Source organism: Parus major, chromosome 27 (assembly GCF_001522545.3).
Source record: "Parus major isolate Abel chromosome 27, Parus_major1.1, whole genome shotgun sequence".
NCBI lineage: Eukaryota > Metazoa > Chordata > Aves > Passeriformes > Paridae > Parus > Parus major.
The window spans coordinates 2,918,810-2,932,920 of record NC_031796.1 but is presented as its reverse complement, the minus strand read 5'-3'; the positions used below and the strand labels follow the sequence as shown (position 1 = coordinate 2,932,920).

Sequence of the window (14,111 nt, the reverse complement as noted above, 5' to 3'; positions counted from 1 at the left end):
GGGCCGGACTCGCCCGCACGGACACGCCCCCGGCCGTTGCAGGAACTGGTCCCCATTGGCCTGGATGGGCGTCATTCGTGCGCGCCTCCACCAATCGCGAGGCGGCGTGGGCGGGACCGGGCCGTACCACGCGGCGGGGGAGTCCCCGTGAGCGGGGCCGCGCGCGCCCCGCGACCTTCAGGCCCGCGCCGAGGGCAGCGCGCGCGCCCCCCCCCCACGGGGGAGCTGTGGCACGGTCCGAAAAGAGTCCCCGAGCGGCGGAGGCGCCGCCGGCGGTGCTGCGACCCCGGGACCGGGGGCAGTTGTACAGGGCCGGGCCCGGCCGGGCCGGGCTCTGGGAGGGCCGGGAGGGGCTCCGGGGGTGCGCGGGCCCGGAGGGAAGGAGGCGAGCGGAAGGATCTCGGCGCTGTGCGGCTTGCGGCGGTTCTGCAGTTGGCGGAGGGAGATGTAAACAAACCAAAGCTGAAAGAAGTCCTTTCTTAAAGGCGCCGCGTCCCTTTTTGCAGGGGCGGTGCGGAGCTGCTCTCCCGAAGCCTGGGAGGGTGCGGGGGGGAGGGGGAATAGGAAGGAGAAGGAGGGGGATGGGGAGGTCCCGGGCCTTGTGCCGGTCCCGGTACTGATCCCATTCCTGGTCCTGCAACCCCCACCCACGGTGGCGATGTCCCCCTCGGGCCCCACATTCGGGGGCGGCCCCGCGGCCTTGAGGGGACCGGAGGGGTTTGGGGGTGCCCGCTGAGGGAGACACACGCCATAGGGACCCACGGCTGGGGGGGAGCCATGGACGGGCCGGGGGGCGGCCCTGGGGGAGCTGCTGGGGCTCCGTGTCTGAGGGGGGAGCAGGACAGGGGGGTCCCGGAGCCCCACGGCCGGGCGGGGCACGGGGGGGTGTGGCTGTGTCACCGCCGTGTCACCAAGAGGGGAACCTGCCCTGCCCAGCCCCCACACCGGCACCGGGGACCCCCGGGATGGCACTGCTGGACCCCGGGCCAGGGAGGTCTCGGGGGTCCCCAGCCGCTCCCTCCCCCGCGGGGTCCCGGGGGTTTCCCCCCCGTTGTCTCCGGCACAGGGCGGGGGTGGCGCTGGCACGGGCCCAGTGGCACAGGGGGGCACCGCCACCCCCTGGCGTGGGGGCGACCCTCGGGGTGGGCATGGGATCGGCCTGGGGGACAGGATGGGTCCCGGACCGGGGACATGGCAGGCACGGCCAGCCTCGCCACCATGCCCCTCTAGAGGTGACCAGGAGGGGACAGGGGTGACCGGGTGGGGACAGTGGCCGGGCCGGAGCAGGTGGCCAGGCCGCAGCGTTTGGCCGCGGTCCCCTCCCCTCGCAGGGCACAGGCAGCGGGGCTGAACCGAAAAGGCAACTTTAATTGAGGCAGGCTCGGTGATGTCCCCGCACCCCGTGGCTCCGGTGGCCGGGCCCGTGGCTGTCCCTGCGGGGCCGCAGCTGCTCCTGGTCCGTCTGTGCGTGGCAGTGCCGGGGTGGCCGCCCGGGGCGAGCCCATCCCCGCTCCCGGTGCCGCTGCCCGGGGGTGTCCCCGGCCGGGCAGGCCCGGCCTGCAGAGCCCGTGGCTGGTGAAGCGATTCCCGCGTGGCTCCGTGGCGCTTCCCCGGCTCGTGCAAAGCGGGATGGGGAAGGAGCGGTGGCGGTGGCAGCGGGGACGTGGTGGTCACCTCTTCCTGCCTTGCCAGTAGCGCAGCAGCCACTGGGTGACGAAGGGCCAGGTGGCCAGGAAGAGCAGCGTGCGTGGGGACACGGTCAGGCGCCACGGGGACATCGCCTGGCGACAGGACAGAGAGAGGCGGCGTGGGGAAGGGGACAAAGGTGTCACCGATGTCACCAAACACCCCCTCAGCCCTCTGCTGAAAGGAACCACTGCCACTGCTCGGTGCTCCTGTTCACATCCCTTCTCTGCAGATTGTGCATCGACACCGCCATCCCTGGGGCCGTGTCCCCACGGGTGTCACCTGCTCCCCAGCTGAACGTCCCTCCCCTGACCTCCTCCAGCTGTGTCCCCAGGTTGTTGGATGGGCAGGGGGACAGCAGGGCCACCCTGCAGCGCTTCCTCCACCGTCAACTCACCTGTGGAACAAATGGCAGGCCGGGGTCTGTCCCAGCTGCGTCCCCCTACAAGACAGGAGAGGTTTTGGGGTGCAGGTGGGGCTGACACCCCCCCTTCCAGCCCCTGTGTCCCTCTGAGAGGGAGGAAATGGCCTGGAGAGTCCATGCAGGGCTCCTGCGAGAGATCCAGGTGGTGCAGCTGGGCAGGACCCCAGTGGCAGCAGGAATGAGGGGAGCAGTGGGAATAAACAGAGCAGTGGGAATGAGGGGGCAATGGCAGCGAGGGGCAGCAGCTCCCTGCCAGCACCGTGGGCTGGATCAGGGCCTCGGCCCCACCAGGACGTGTCACCAACCACTGCAGTGGTCCCCACACCTGGGCCAGTTCTGTCCCAGGGCTCGGAGCTGAGCCCGGCTGGCCCAGCCCTGCCCCCAGCCCAGCCCAGCCCGTACCTGGGCAGTGCCGAGCGTCTCCAGCCGGCTCAGCCGCTCCTGCACTCGCCACAGCTCCTCCTGCAGCGCCTGCACCGTGCTGGCCACGTGGGCCTCCAGCTCTGCCGCCAGCCCCGGGGTGAGCCCGGGGTCCCCCCCGGCCAGCCGGACATCTGTGGGCACAGGGATGGGCACAGGGATGGGTACAGGGATGGGCACATGGCTGCCAGGGGTGGTTGAGCACTGCCCACCCCGTGCTGTCACCCACTGGTGAGCAGTGACTCCCACAGGGCTCCTGCCGTGGGCTGCCCACGCCACAGCCGCTCCCAGCCCAGCCTGGCAGCCCAGCAGCACCCACGCTGTCCCCAGGGCCATGCACTGCTGTGTCCCTCCAGTGCCATGGTGGTGGCAGTGGGTGGCCAGCCCACCAACGGGGTGGCTGCTGTGGTGTGTGTGGGTCACCTTGTGACACCTGGTGAAGGTGCCACCACCAGGCAGGACACACAGGGCCAGGACAGCTCCTCCCTGCTCTCCCCAAACCAGCCTGGATAATCCTGTGAGCAGGACACGGGCAGGGACTCGCTGCCAGGCCCTGGGGACAGCCCAGCCCGGCCCCATCGGCCTCGGGACAAGTTCAGTGCCAAGGTCAAGCAGCCCGGAAGGGAACAGGAACAGGGGAAAGGGTGAGACACGTGGGCTGTGCCCAGGTGAGGCAATGGCTCCAGCTCCACAGTGAGGGTGGCAATGGCACCCCAGGGCAGCCCACAATGTCTGGTGACAGCACAGAGGGGGCAGGAGGCTCCTCCCTGCTGTGGCACAGCTTGAGGCCTGGTGGTCCCCAGATACCGGCAGCAGTGCTGGGTGGCATCAGGTGAGTGGCACTGCTGTCCCCAAGGCTCCCAGAGCACAGGGCCCAGCTTCACCCTCTGCCCTCCTGGGCCAGGCTCACCCCTGGCACCACCCACATCCAAAGGCACCGCTGATGTGGTTGGACCAGGGACAGGAGCTGGGCACGGGGAGCCAGGGGCTGCATTCCCTGCCTGGCTGCTGAGGAGCCAGCAGAGCATCCTCCACATTTAAGCGACTTAGTACCAGTGCAAGAAATGGGCAAAGGAAAGGCTGCATCCCTAAAGGACTAAAGCCATTGAACTGCTTGGGGACCAAGGGATGCAGAGACAGGACACTTGTGACTTCCTTCAGCTACTGATGAGCCAACCGCAGGTGCTGGAGCCAAACTCGGTTCTCTGGGGGTGGTGGCAGCCCCCACGCCCCCAGGCCAGCCCATGGGAGGTGGGGCAGCAGCAGGAAGGCACGCAGGGACCAGCTCTGCACCCACCTCTCTCGGAGCCCAGGGCTGTGAGGTCGGTGCTGCTGCTCCCCTTGACTCTTCTGCCTTCATCCCGTTGGCCCTGCCCAGCACTGTGGGGCTCTGGGGGCTCAGCCCCAGCCTGGACCCTGTTTGGGGTGAGCCCCTGCACCTGCCCGGCCTATGAGATGGGAGAGAAGGGCCCTGAGACCCCTGCTCCCCTCCCCAGGGCAGTGAGAGGGGTGCAGGGCACCAGTGAAGTCCTTCTCTGTCCCGTGGAGGCATTTTTGGGGGTGGAGGGTGTGTGGGACCAAGTGAAGCTCAGTCCCAGAGGTAACACCAGCCAGCACCTGGCTTGGGAGGCAACACCTGAGGGGAGTGAGGTGCCCAGACTTGAGGTGGCAAAAAAGGGGGGGGGGGTCTTCCTTCCTCCTTCCAGCAGATCCACCAGGCCTCACCACGGCACCTCAAGTGCCAACTGTGGCCTGTGGCAGCAGGGAGAAGTGGCAGGGGAACAATCCAGGTGGTGGCACCCATGTGAAGCTGCTGGCTGTGCCCAGCCCCAAGAGCCCCCAGTACCCCACCAGAGCTGCACCACAGGAATGGGGGGCTGGGGAGGCTCCTCAGGATCCCCTCTGCAATAGGGACCAGGCTCCAGGAGCGACAGGAAGTGCAGAGAGGTGCAGGAGGGCGTCCCTGTAGGTTCTGTGAGGCTCCCAGACTGGTGGTGCTGTGCAGAGAGGGCAGAGCAGGGATGGCAAAGCCTCCAGCACTTCCTCCATTACCTTCTCAGGCTCCATCTGCTCCAGGGTGTCACAGAACGTGTCCCCCTCTGAGTCACTCGTCACCTGGCTCCCCTCGAGCGCCTCGGGGGCAGGAGCCAGCCCAGCTCCTGGAAGGGAAGCACAGGGCTGAGTCCCAGGCAGGGCAGGGGCTGTGTCCGGAGGGCAGCAGATGGGACAAGGGATGTGTGTGCCCAGGGGAAGGCAGCAGAGGGAAACTGAGGCACTGCAGGGGCAGGAGCAGCTCTGTTAACGTGGCCCAGATCGTGGCCATGAATCCAAGGACTGAATTCCCCCTTCTGCCACCCATGATGTCCCACTGGTGCAATACCCACGGCCCTGGGGCAGCAGCGGCACAGGCAGGGAAACTGCCCAGCTCCCTGGAGTGCTGCCAGCCCCAGCACTCGGGGCTGCCATGGCTGGGACACCGGCGCTCGCTCTGTGACCATATTTGCTCCTGGGGGAAGGCTGGAGCGGGAGGAGGAACCTCCCTGCAGCACCCTATGAATCCCAGTGCCAGGGAAGCAGCAAACGTGGCTTGAGCTGAGGGAGAACATCCTCTCATGCATCACGGACCTTCCAGGGCGGTATTTTCCCAGTTTAGCAGAGTCAGGCCCCCTTGCACAGGCAGAAGTGAGGCAGAGCCAACCTCACATGTCCAGGGTTACCCCAGTGAGAGCTGGACCCACAAACAGCCCCGTGGCGTGGGCAGTGCCTGGAACAGCGGCAGGGCTGGAGCAGAGGTGCCTGAAGCCAACAGTTCTGTGGGTGGATGGAGCCCCAGCCCCAGTGCCCGCTCCATGAGGTCTCTGCACCAGGGACACCAACCTGGCGTGTGCTGCCTGTCCTGCTGCTCCCCAGGCACGGTGTCCCTGGGGCTCTCCAGAGCTGGGCTGCTCGCTGGGACATCCTGGCTGGGCCCATCCAGGCGCCCCTGGCTCTCTGCACGGAGGGAAGAGGCAGAGCAGGGTCATTCTGTGGGGTCGGTCGTGTTGTCCTTGCAGTGCTGGCTCCCTGTGCCCTGCCAGCACAGCTGGGGGACACACAGATGGCAGGGACCAGCCAGGGACCAGCAGCTGGCAGGGAAGGAGAGGAGCCAACTTGGTTTGCTGACAGCCCAGGAATCCGTGTGGCTTTACCCTGGGCAGACAACCTCACTCACCCAGGGGAGGCTGGGGTGTCCCTGTCCCCAAGCCCCTGTGGCAGCAGGCACACAGTGACAGTGACACTGTGGTGAGTGACAGTGACAGTCCTGTCCCCTGGCAGTGCCCACGACACACCCACAGTAACAAAGAGCCCAATGCAAGAAGCGTTGGCTGGAAGAGCCTTGTGTGGGCAGCAGCACCCCAAGGATGTGGAGCAGCAGCAGCCTGCGTAACCCAGCCCTTCCCCGTGGAGCCCTCACAGTTACTCCCAGCCTCACAGATTTCCAGCAGCCCTGGGACTTTGCTCCCTGCTCTGGGCAGGCAAGTGTGTGCCAACACAGCTGCCCTGCTGCTCCTTACCTGCCCCTCTCTGCTGTCCCCAACCTGCCTGTGGCATCACAGGGGACCCACTGAGGGGAACAAGGCAGCTGCAGCCCACGCAGGGGTAGTGCCAGGGCTGTCCTGCTCTGGGATCCTCCCCATTCCCAAATCCTCCTCGGGGTGTGCTGCCAGAGGTGGGTGCAGGCAGGGTCCTGTCCCCTCACACAGCACCAGGACACACCTGGCTCCAGCCAGCCATGTTCACAAGACTGGTGAAACCACTGGAGACCTGTTAGGACCTGGAACCATCCATGATTTGGGTTCCAAGTGCCGCTTTATCATGTCTTGTCTTTGTAAATAAACAAAACCAAAGCTGCCCAGACTCCCAACTGTGTGCCCAAAGCGGCCAGAGGCCCCTGCCACGCTCCACACTCTGAAATCCCCTTTCTGCTCCAGTTAGGAGCGACCAAAGCTGTGATTGCAGTGTCTGAAGGTGGGCTGGGGAACCTTTAACACAAATGACTCAACACCTTCCAGAGCTCAGTGCTTTGCACCTCAGTTGCAGCCACCTCGGGCTCCTTCATCCCACAGAGCCGCCAGGTTCAGATTTAAGTGACAATGTCACCTGTAAGTGACACTCCCAACTGGATAATGACCAATTTAGACACAGCTTTTAAATTTCAGAGAAAAACTAAGTCTGCCTTTTAAAGGGTTTCAGCATCAAAATGGAGAACAAAGCAGTCGGGTACCACGGGAAGAGCAGCCACCATGGGGCCAAGCCTTATAGAAACTGCTCCCTGTTGGGAGCAGGGGGTGACAGGCACAGGACAGATGGCCCAGGACTGAATCTGTTTGCCAGGGCTCTCCCAAACCACTGACAGGTCACACACCCGCTGTGAATAAGCCCCAGAAGCCGGTGCTGAGCTGATCTGCTGGCAGTGCCTTGCTGACCCCCGGCTGCTCCTCAGCAGTCACACACACCAGGACAGCCCTGCACTGGGGGTGGCACAGGGGTCCCCAGCCCCTCCTGGCACGAGGTGGCAGCCAGAGGCACGGAAAGAGCTGGGCAGGATTCTCCTCTAGCACAAACCCGTCCAAATAATGCCATTTCTCAAGCCCTGTTTCTCCACATCCCCTCCGTGCAGGAGCTGTCCAGATGTTTACAGCAGCTGAGCCGGCACCAAGGGAAGCACGGCCTCGCCAGGAGCTGATCCCTGCCCCACCACACACAGGGACTGCGGCCAAGGGCAGATCTCCAATTCTTGCCTCAAAGTTTTGCGGAGAGAAAGCCCAGAATGTGTCCCACACACGTGTGTCACACAAAGGGACACGGCTGTGCCCAACGAGCCCCTCGGCAGCGGCAGTGTCCCGCCAGGGTGGGTGGCATGAGGTGTGACCACGCCGTGTCCCCTCAGGGAGCGGCACCAGGACGGGCCCTGGGGACGAACCGGACCCGGAGGCGGTGCCGGGGACACCGAGGGCACGGATGCGGCCCCCACTCACCCCCTCTGCTCTTGAAGAAGGACTCGGGGGGCCGGGGCATGTCGTGGATCACCTCGTAGAGCGGCTCGAAGTAGCGGAACATCTCCTCCGTGGTCTCGTCCATGGGCACGGTGTCAATGACCTGCGGAGGGCCGCGGCTGGACACGGGCCCCGCGCAGCGCCCGGCCCGGCCCCGCGGGGCTCCCCGTTACCTTCTGGGCCACCTTCTTCATCTCCGCCACGTACGCGGCCATCGCCTCCTCCTTGGACATCGTGCCCAGGCTGTGCCAGGCGTCCCTGCGGGGCCGGCGGCGGTCAGCGGGGCTGGGGGAACCGAACCGAACCCGAACCGGAGCGGAACCGGGATCCCCCCGCTCTTACCACTTGTAGCGGCCGATGGGGTCCCAGAAGCCGGGCCGCGGGCCCTGGCAGCGCCCCGCCGTCGCCTGCTTGTAGTAGCTGTAGAAGCGCAGCATCTCCTCGTAGGAGGGCCGGTACGCACCTGCGGGACACGGTCAGCGGGGCCGCCCGCGCCTCGGCTGCTCGGCCCCGGTCCCGGCCCGTACTCACCGCTCCGCGGCAGCCCCTGGATCACCTGCACGGCGGCGCGGAACTGCGCCCCGCAGCCCGGCTCCTCCATGGCGGGACCGGCCCCGGCCCCGGCCCCGGCCCGGCCCCTCTCCGTGCGGGGACAGCGCGGGGCCAATCAGCGCCCGCCTTCCATCGGCCCCCTCCGCGCCGCGCCCAATCAGCGCCCACCTTCCATCGCTTCCCTCCCCGCCGCGCCCAATCAGCGCCCGCCTTCCATCGGCCCCCTCCGCGCCGCGCCCAATCAGCGCCCGCCTTCCATCGGCCCCCTCCGCGCCGCGCCCAATCAGCGCGCGACTCCCGGACCGGGCCCCCCCCCGGTCCTGCGCTCCCTGCTCCGAGCGTGGCGCGCGCGCCCCCTGGCGGCGGGAGAGAGCGGGAGAGCGAGGGAGGGGGAGGGGCGCCCCCTGGCGGGGATGGGGGGGACTGCAGGGAGTGGGGACAGGGACAGGGACAGACACGGACAGGGACACAGGGACACAGGGACAGACACAGGGACAGACACAGGGACAGACACAGGGACACAGGGACAGGGACACAGGGACACAGGGACACAAGGACACAGGGACAGACACAGGGACACAGGGACACAGGGACACAGGGACAGGGACAGAGACACAGGGACACAGGGACAGGGACACAGGGACACCGGGACACCGGGACAGACACAGGGACACAGGGACACAGGGACAGGGACACAGGGACAGGGACACAGGGACACAGGGACACAAGGACACAGGGACAGACACAGGGACACAGGGACACAGGGACACTGGGACAGACACAGGGACAGACACAGGGACACAGGGACACCAGGACAGGGACACAGGGACACAGGGACACAGGGACACAAGGACACAGGGACACAGGGACAGTGCTTAGTGTGCCACAGGGTTTCACCCACCGACCTTCCAGCCCCACCCAGGCTTTGCAACAGGACACAGCAGGACACGGCAGGACAAGGCAGGACACCAGGACAAGGCAGGACAAGGCAGGACACAGCAGGACAAGGCAGGACAAGGCAGGACAAGGCAGGACAAGGCAGGACACAGCAGGACAAGGCAGGACACCAGGACAAGGCAGGACAAGGCAGGACACAGCAGGACAAGGCAGGACAAGGCAGGACAAGGCAGGACAAGGCAGGCAGGAGGGGGCAGAGCACAGGGATGTTCTGGGACACTGGCACAGGGTGCCCAGAGCAGCTGGGGCTGCCCCTGGATCCCTGGTTGTGCCCAAGGCCAGGCTGGACATTGGGGCTGGAGCAGCCTGGGACAGTGGGAGGTGTCCCTGCCATGGCTGGGGTGGCACTGGGTGGGTTTAAGGTCCCTTCCAACCCAAACCAGTCTGGGATATTCACCCAGGATTCTGGGGCCATGCATGGGGGCACTGGGGCCGTGCACTGTGACACCAGGACAATGCACCAGGCGTGGGGACAATACAATGGAGCCTCTCACCAAAGGTCCCAGGGGATGGAGACTGGGACACTGCACTGGGGATCTGAATATGGCACTGGGACAGTGTCACGGGGCCACTGGGCAGGAGCAGGGTCCCATTGCACAGGGAAGGGACAGCTGGGTCAAGCAGAGCAATTAATTATTGTCCAACTTCATCCACCATTCTTTTATTCAGTGTATACTTTTACCCACTGTTAATTATTATCCAAATTAATTAATTATGGTAGTAAGGAAGGTGCAGGATTTGGGGTCTCCGAGCCCCCTCTGCTCCAGGGGCTTTCCTTGAAGGCAGGGAGCTGTGGGGATGTGGGCAATGTGTGACCTGGCAGAACAAGGGAGGTTGGAGGTTCTGGGGTGCTGTGGGGACCACCTGGATCTGGCCCAGGGCTGGATCCTGGGATTGGGATGCAGAGAAGCTTTCAGCATCCCTGTGCTGGCTTCATCCTTGCCTCACACTCCAATTTTCCAACCTTAATCCCACCTCCAAATCCCAAATCCCAAATCCAAGCGGGTCAACATCCCCCAACCCTAAATCTCATCCACATCTCCAGGTGAAACATTTCCTTTGCCAACTGAAGATCAAATAAACAAAACAAAATAAAGAATAAAAAAAAATTAATAAACATATTAACAAAAGCAGCAAAGCCTTTTAAACCTCCGGCCATTTCCAAGCTCTGACTCAGGATTCCTGCTCGGAAGAGCGGCAGGGCCAGCCCCGAATCCCGAGCGCTGATTCACGGGACACGTGCTGTGCTATAAGCGGCCGGGAATGCGAGCTGCTGCTTTCCATGGGATCCTTTCCAACCCGCTGGCGGGCGGGAGAAAATAGCAACGCCGCGGGAGAGGAGGAACCGCACGGGGATTTGTTGGTGCTGCGGATTTTGCAGCCAGAGGTGTTTATCCTGGTCATCCCAGCGGGTCCAGGCATCTGCTGCTGAATTCCTGGGAATGCAGTTTCAATGGGAGGAAAAGAACTTGGAGCAGAGCCCAGTTATGTGAGTTGCAAGTGCATTTTTGGGGTGACTCTAGTGTCCCCTGACCCCAAAGTATTAAGGAAGAGCTTTATCCCCTCCAAACAGCCCAGGGACTGTCCAGATGTTGCAGGAGTTGCCCACATCTGGAACTACAGCACTAAAACACTGCCCCAGGCTGCTCAGGGGCTGCCCAGATGTCTCCTGCGTGTACAGAGGTTGCTCTGGGATTACCAGAGCTTGTTCCAGGAGTGCCCATTTGTTGCTCTGGGTGCCCAGATGTTGCTCAGGACACACAAATATTGTCCAGGATGCCCAGATGTTGCCATGGATGCCCCAATGCTCCCTCAGTATGTTCCAATACCCCCCAGGGTACCCAGATGCTGCCTTAAGTATCCAGACATCACCCCAGGATACTCAGGTATCACTCAAAGTGCCCAGATGGTGCCCAGATGTTTCTCCAGTGTGCCCTGCTCTCACCCCTGGATGCCCAACTGTTCCACCCAGGGGCTGGCAGCACCCCTGCAGCCCTGGCACTGGGGAAAGTCACCTCCTGTTCCTGTCCTGGAGCTCCTGGTCCCCACAGCCCAGCCAGGCCTGGGACAGCCTCCCTGTTCCCCTGGATTTTTGGGATAAGCCTGCAGTCACCCATCCCTTCCTGCCCCACCCACGGCAGCGGTGGCTGTGGGAAAATGGCAACAAGGAGAAGAGGAAATGGCCTCAAGCTGTGCCAGGAGAGGCTCAGGTTGGACATCAGGAGGAATTTCTCCATGGGAAGGGTGGTCAGGCATTGGAAGCCTGCCCAGGGATCTGGTGGAGTCCCCATCCCTGGAGGTGCCCAAGAACAGTTGGACTCCGTGCTCTGGGCTGGTGACAAGGTGGGGGTCAGGCACAGCCTGGACTCGATGATCCTGGGGGTCTTTCCCACCACCCACACCCACCCGTGGGGCTTTGGGACTCCCCAGCTCACGCTGCTGCCCCTCCCCGGGTGTCCCATCAGTGGGGACAGTCACCTGGGGGTCCCAGCACTGCCCCTCGGCCCGGTGCCCCCCAGTCCATAGCTGGGCTCAGGTGGGCTCTGGGTGCCCCAGGTGTGACGGCAAAGGGGGTGCCCTGGGTCCCCAGCGGCGCTGCCGGGGTGGCGCTGGTCCCCGGGCACCGAGAGTGACCGCTGTGTCCCTTGGGCCGCTCCCCGGTGCAGGCGGACCCGCGGGGGGCACCGGGGACTCCCGGTGTGTCCCGGGTCAGGCCGGCCCTTCGGACAGAACGGGACCCACTGCACAGAACGAACCCCCGGGGGCACGGCGGGACCCCGGCCCGTTCCCGGTGCTGAGGTAGCCCCGGTGCAGAAGGAGCCGGATCCGGTGCGGTCCCGTCGCGGGCAGCCCCGCTCGCCCCGGGCCGGCACAAATGGTTAACAGCGGCCGGCTGCGATGTGGCTCCTCCCGGTCCCTCCCCGCGGCCGGCCCCGGTCACGGCTCGGCCGCCCAGCCCCAGTCCAGCCCCAGCCCCGACCTCCGCCACCGCCCAGCCCGGTTACACCGGCCGGGGGCACCGGGAGCACCGGGAGCAGCAGAACTGCCCGGGGCACCGGGGGCACCTGCAGCGCCACCAGCACCGGAGTCCCGGGAACACCGGGAACACCGGGAACACCCGGAGTACCGGCGGTAGCGGGGGTCCCGAGTCATGATCTGCGGCAGGAAGGCGCGTCCCGCCGCCGAGCAACTCCGTGCCCCGACAGACGCTGCCGGTGGCTCCCGCCGGCCCGGGAGAGCCCTGAAGAAAATGGGTGAGTTCGGGGGAAAGAGGGCAGAAACTCCGTCAGGGCTGTGCCAGAGGGGTCCGGGAGGGTTCTCCGTGGATGGGAGGGTCCCCGAAGTGGGTGGGGACCCTTGTGGCAGGAATAGGTCCCCATAGCAGGGTGGGACCCCCCATGACAGAGATGGGTCCCCAGGGACAGAAGGGTCACTGCTAGGGAGGGTCCCCCAGGTGGATGGGGTCCGCCACACAGGGAAGGGTTCCCCGGGATGGGAGAGGTCCCCAAGGCCACCCCAAAACAGCTGTGCATCACCCCAGCCCTTGGGGGACAGCAGGGTAAGGGTTTGGCCACATCACAGGTGACAGGAGCCCCCTTGCTCAGGGTATTTATTGTCCCCAAGGCTGAGGTCCCACTCCCCAGGACCCTCCCCAACACCCTGCCTCAGTTTCCCCAGGCAGGGGTGCTGCCCATGGCACAGTGGGCACACGGGGCTCAGCAGTCCAGGCAGGGGCAGTGGGTGCCCAGCAAGGTCAAGGTGTGTCCCTGGGAGCGGCCAGCCCAGTCCAGAGTGGGAGCAGTGGGAAGGGCCAAGTCTGGCCTTGTGCCCCACGGCTTTGGACACAGGGCCGTGTGCCTGGAGCTGCTGCAGCTCCGTGTGTCCATGTCCGTGTGTCTGTGTGTCCATCTGTCCCTGTACCTCCACATCCATACATCCATGTGTCCGTCTGTCCCTGGCACCTGTATGTCTGTGCATCCCCTTGGCTTGGAGCACCCACCGCTGTGTCCATGCACCACCATGTCTGACTGTCCGTGCATCCCAGTGCCTGTACATCCACATGCCCACGTGTCCGTGTGTCCTGGCAGCAGTGCATCCATGCACCTGTGCATCCATGCATGCCTGCAGCTGTGTCTCCGTGTATCTCCCTGTGTCCACGTGCACCTGTGACCGAACATCTGTGTCTGTGCATCCATATGTGCCTGGATCCGTGTAACCTGTGCATCCATCTCGCTGAGTATCCGTGTGTCCGTCTGTCCTCGCATCAGCAGATCCATGTGTCCGTACATCCCTGTGTCTCTATATCCGTGTGTCCGTCTGTCCTTGTCTGTGCATCCTCGTGCACAATGCACCCAGGTGTCCGTGCAGCCACACTCCTGTGCCCACGGATCTGACATTCCTGTGTCCATCCCTGTGCCCATGGACCTGTGTCCGTGTGTCCATCCATCCCTGCACCCCATGCTCATGGTGCCGTGTGTCCATACCTGCCCTGCACCTTGGGCAGGATGTGACCATGCAGGAGGTGCTGGCAGCTGGTGGCTGCATCCCCGAGGCCACGGCTGGCTCAGGAATCCCTGGGAGTCCCAGAATCACCCTTGCCCAGCCCAGGACTGGAATCTCCGTCTAGAGCAGGATGTGGCCACTGGGGATGTAAGGAATGGCTGCCAAAACAAAAAAGGGAGGAAATAACCACTCTGTGAATAGATGGAAAAGTCCTGGCTGAGGCGTGAGCCCGCCAGTCCCCCGAGTCCACCCCATCATCGTTCCCAGCCTGAGCTCTGCTGCTGGCACCATCCTGGCGCTCTCCATGCAGGATCCAGGCAGCTTTGCTGGGATTGAGCAGCTGGGCTGTGTCACTGCTGTGTCCTGTCCCCCCTGAGCAGCCACACTGTGCTCCAAAGGGGCCCAAGGGCAGTGGCTTGTCCTGTCTGTCCTCTCCTGCCTGTCCTGTCCCACCATTCCTGTCCCATCCTGTCTGTCCCATCCCATCCCATCCTGCCCTGTCTGCCCCATCCCATCCCATCCCATCCCATCCC

At 64.6% G+C, this 14,111-nt stretch overlaps 2 protein-coding genes across 4 annotated transcripts in view; one reads left to right on the top strand and one right to left on the bottom strand.

Moving 5' to 3' along the window:
- Positions 1-1,348: 1,348 nt before the first annotated feature.
- On the bottom strand, positions 1,349-8,209 carry ACBD4 (acyl-CoA binding domain containing 4). 2 transcript variants are annotated; one of them, XM_015651426.2, is made up of 10 exons: positions 8,098-8,209; positions 7,909-8,029; positions 7,740-7,824; positions 7,549-7,669; positions 5,408-5,521; positions 4,583-4,689; positions 3,828-3,978; positions 2,513-2,664; positions 2,084-2,128; positions 1,349-1,781 (listed from the first exon to the last, which is right to left on the bottom strand). In XM_015651426.2, the coding sequence occupies exons 1-10, from the start codon at positions 8,165-8,167 to the stop codon at positions 1,671-1,673; spliced, it is 1,077 nt and encodes a 358-aa protein (XP_015506912.1). In that variant the 5' UTR covers positions 8,168-8,209; the 3' UTR covers positions 1,349-1,670. The 2 variants fall into 2 exon arrangements, with proteins under 2 accessions (XP_015506912.1, XP_033375931.1); XM_033520040.1 differs by lacking the exon at positions 5,408-5,521.
- Positions 8,210-12,027: 3,818 nt separating this feature from the next.
- PLCD3 (phospholipase C delta 3) overlaps positions 12,028-14,111 on the top strand; it is an 11,427-nt gene continuing 9,343 nt past the window's right edge. For both annotated transcript variants that reach the window (XM_015651356.2, XM_015651355.2), the window contains exon 1: positions 12,028-12,329. In XM_015651356.2, the coding sequence (XP_015506842.1) occupies positions 12,227-12,329 (103 nt within the window). In that variant the 5' untranslated portion in view covers positions 12,028-12,226. The remainder of the gene's footprint in view (positions 12,330-14,111) is intronic.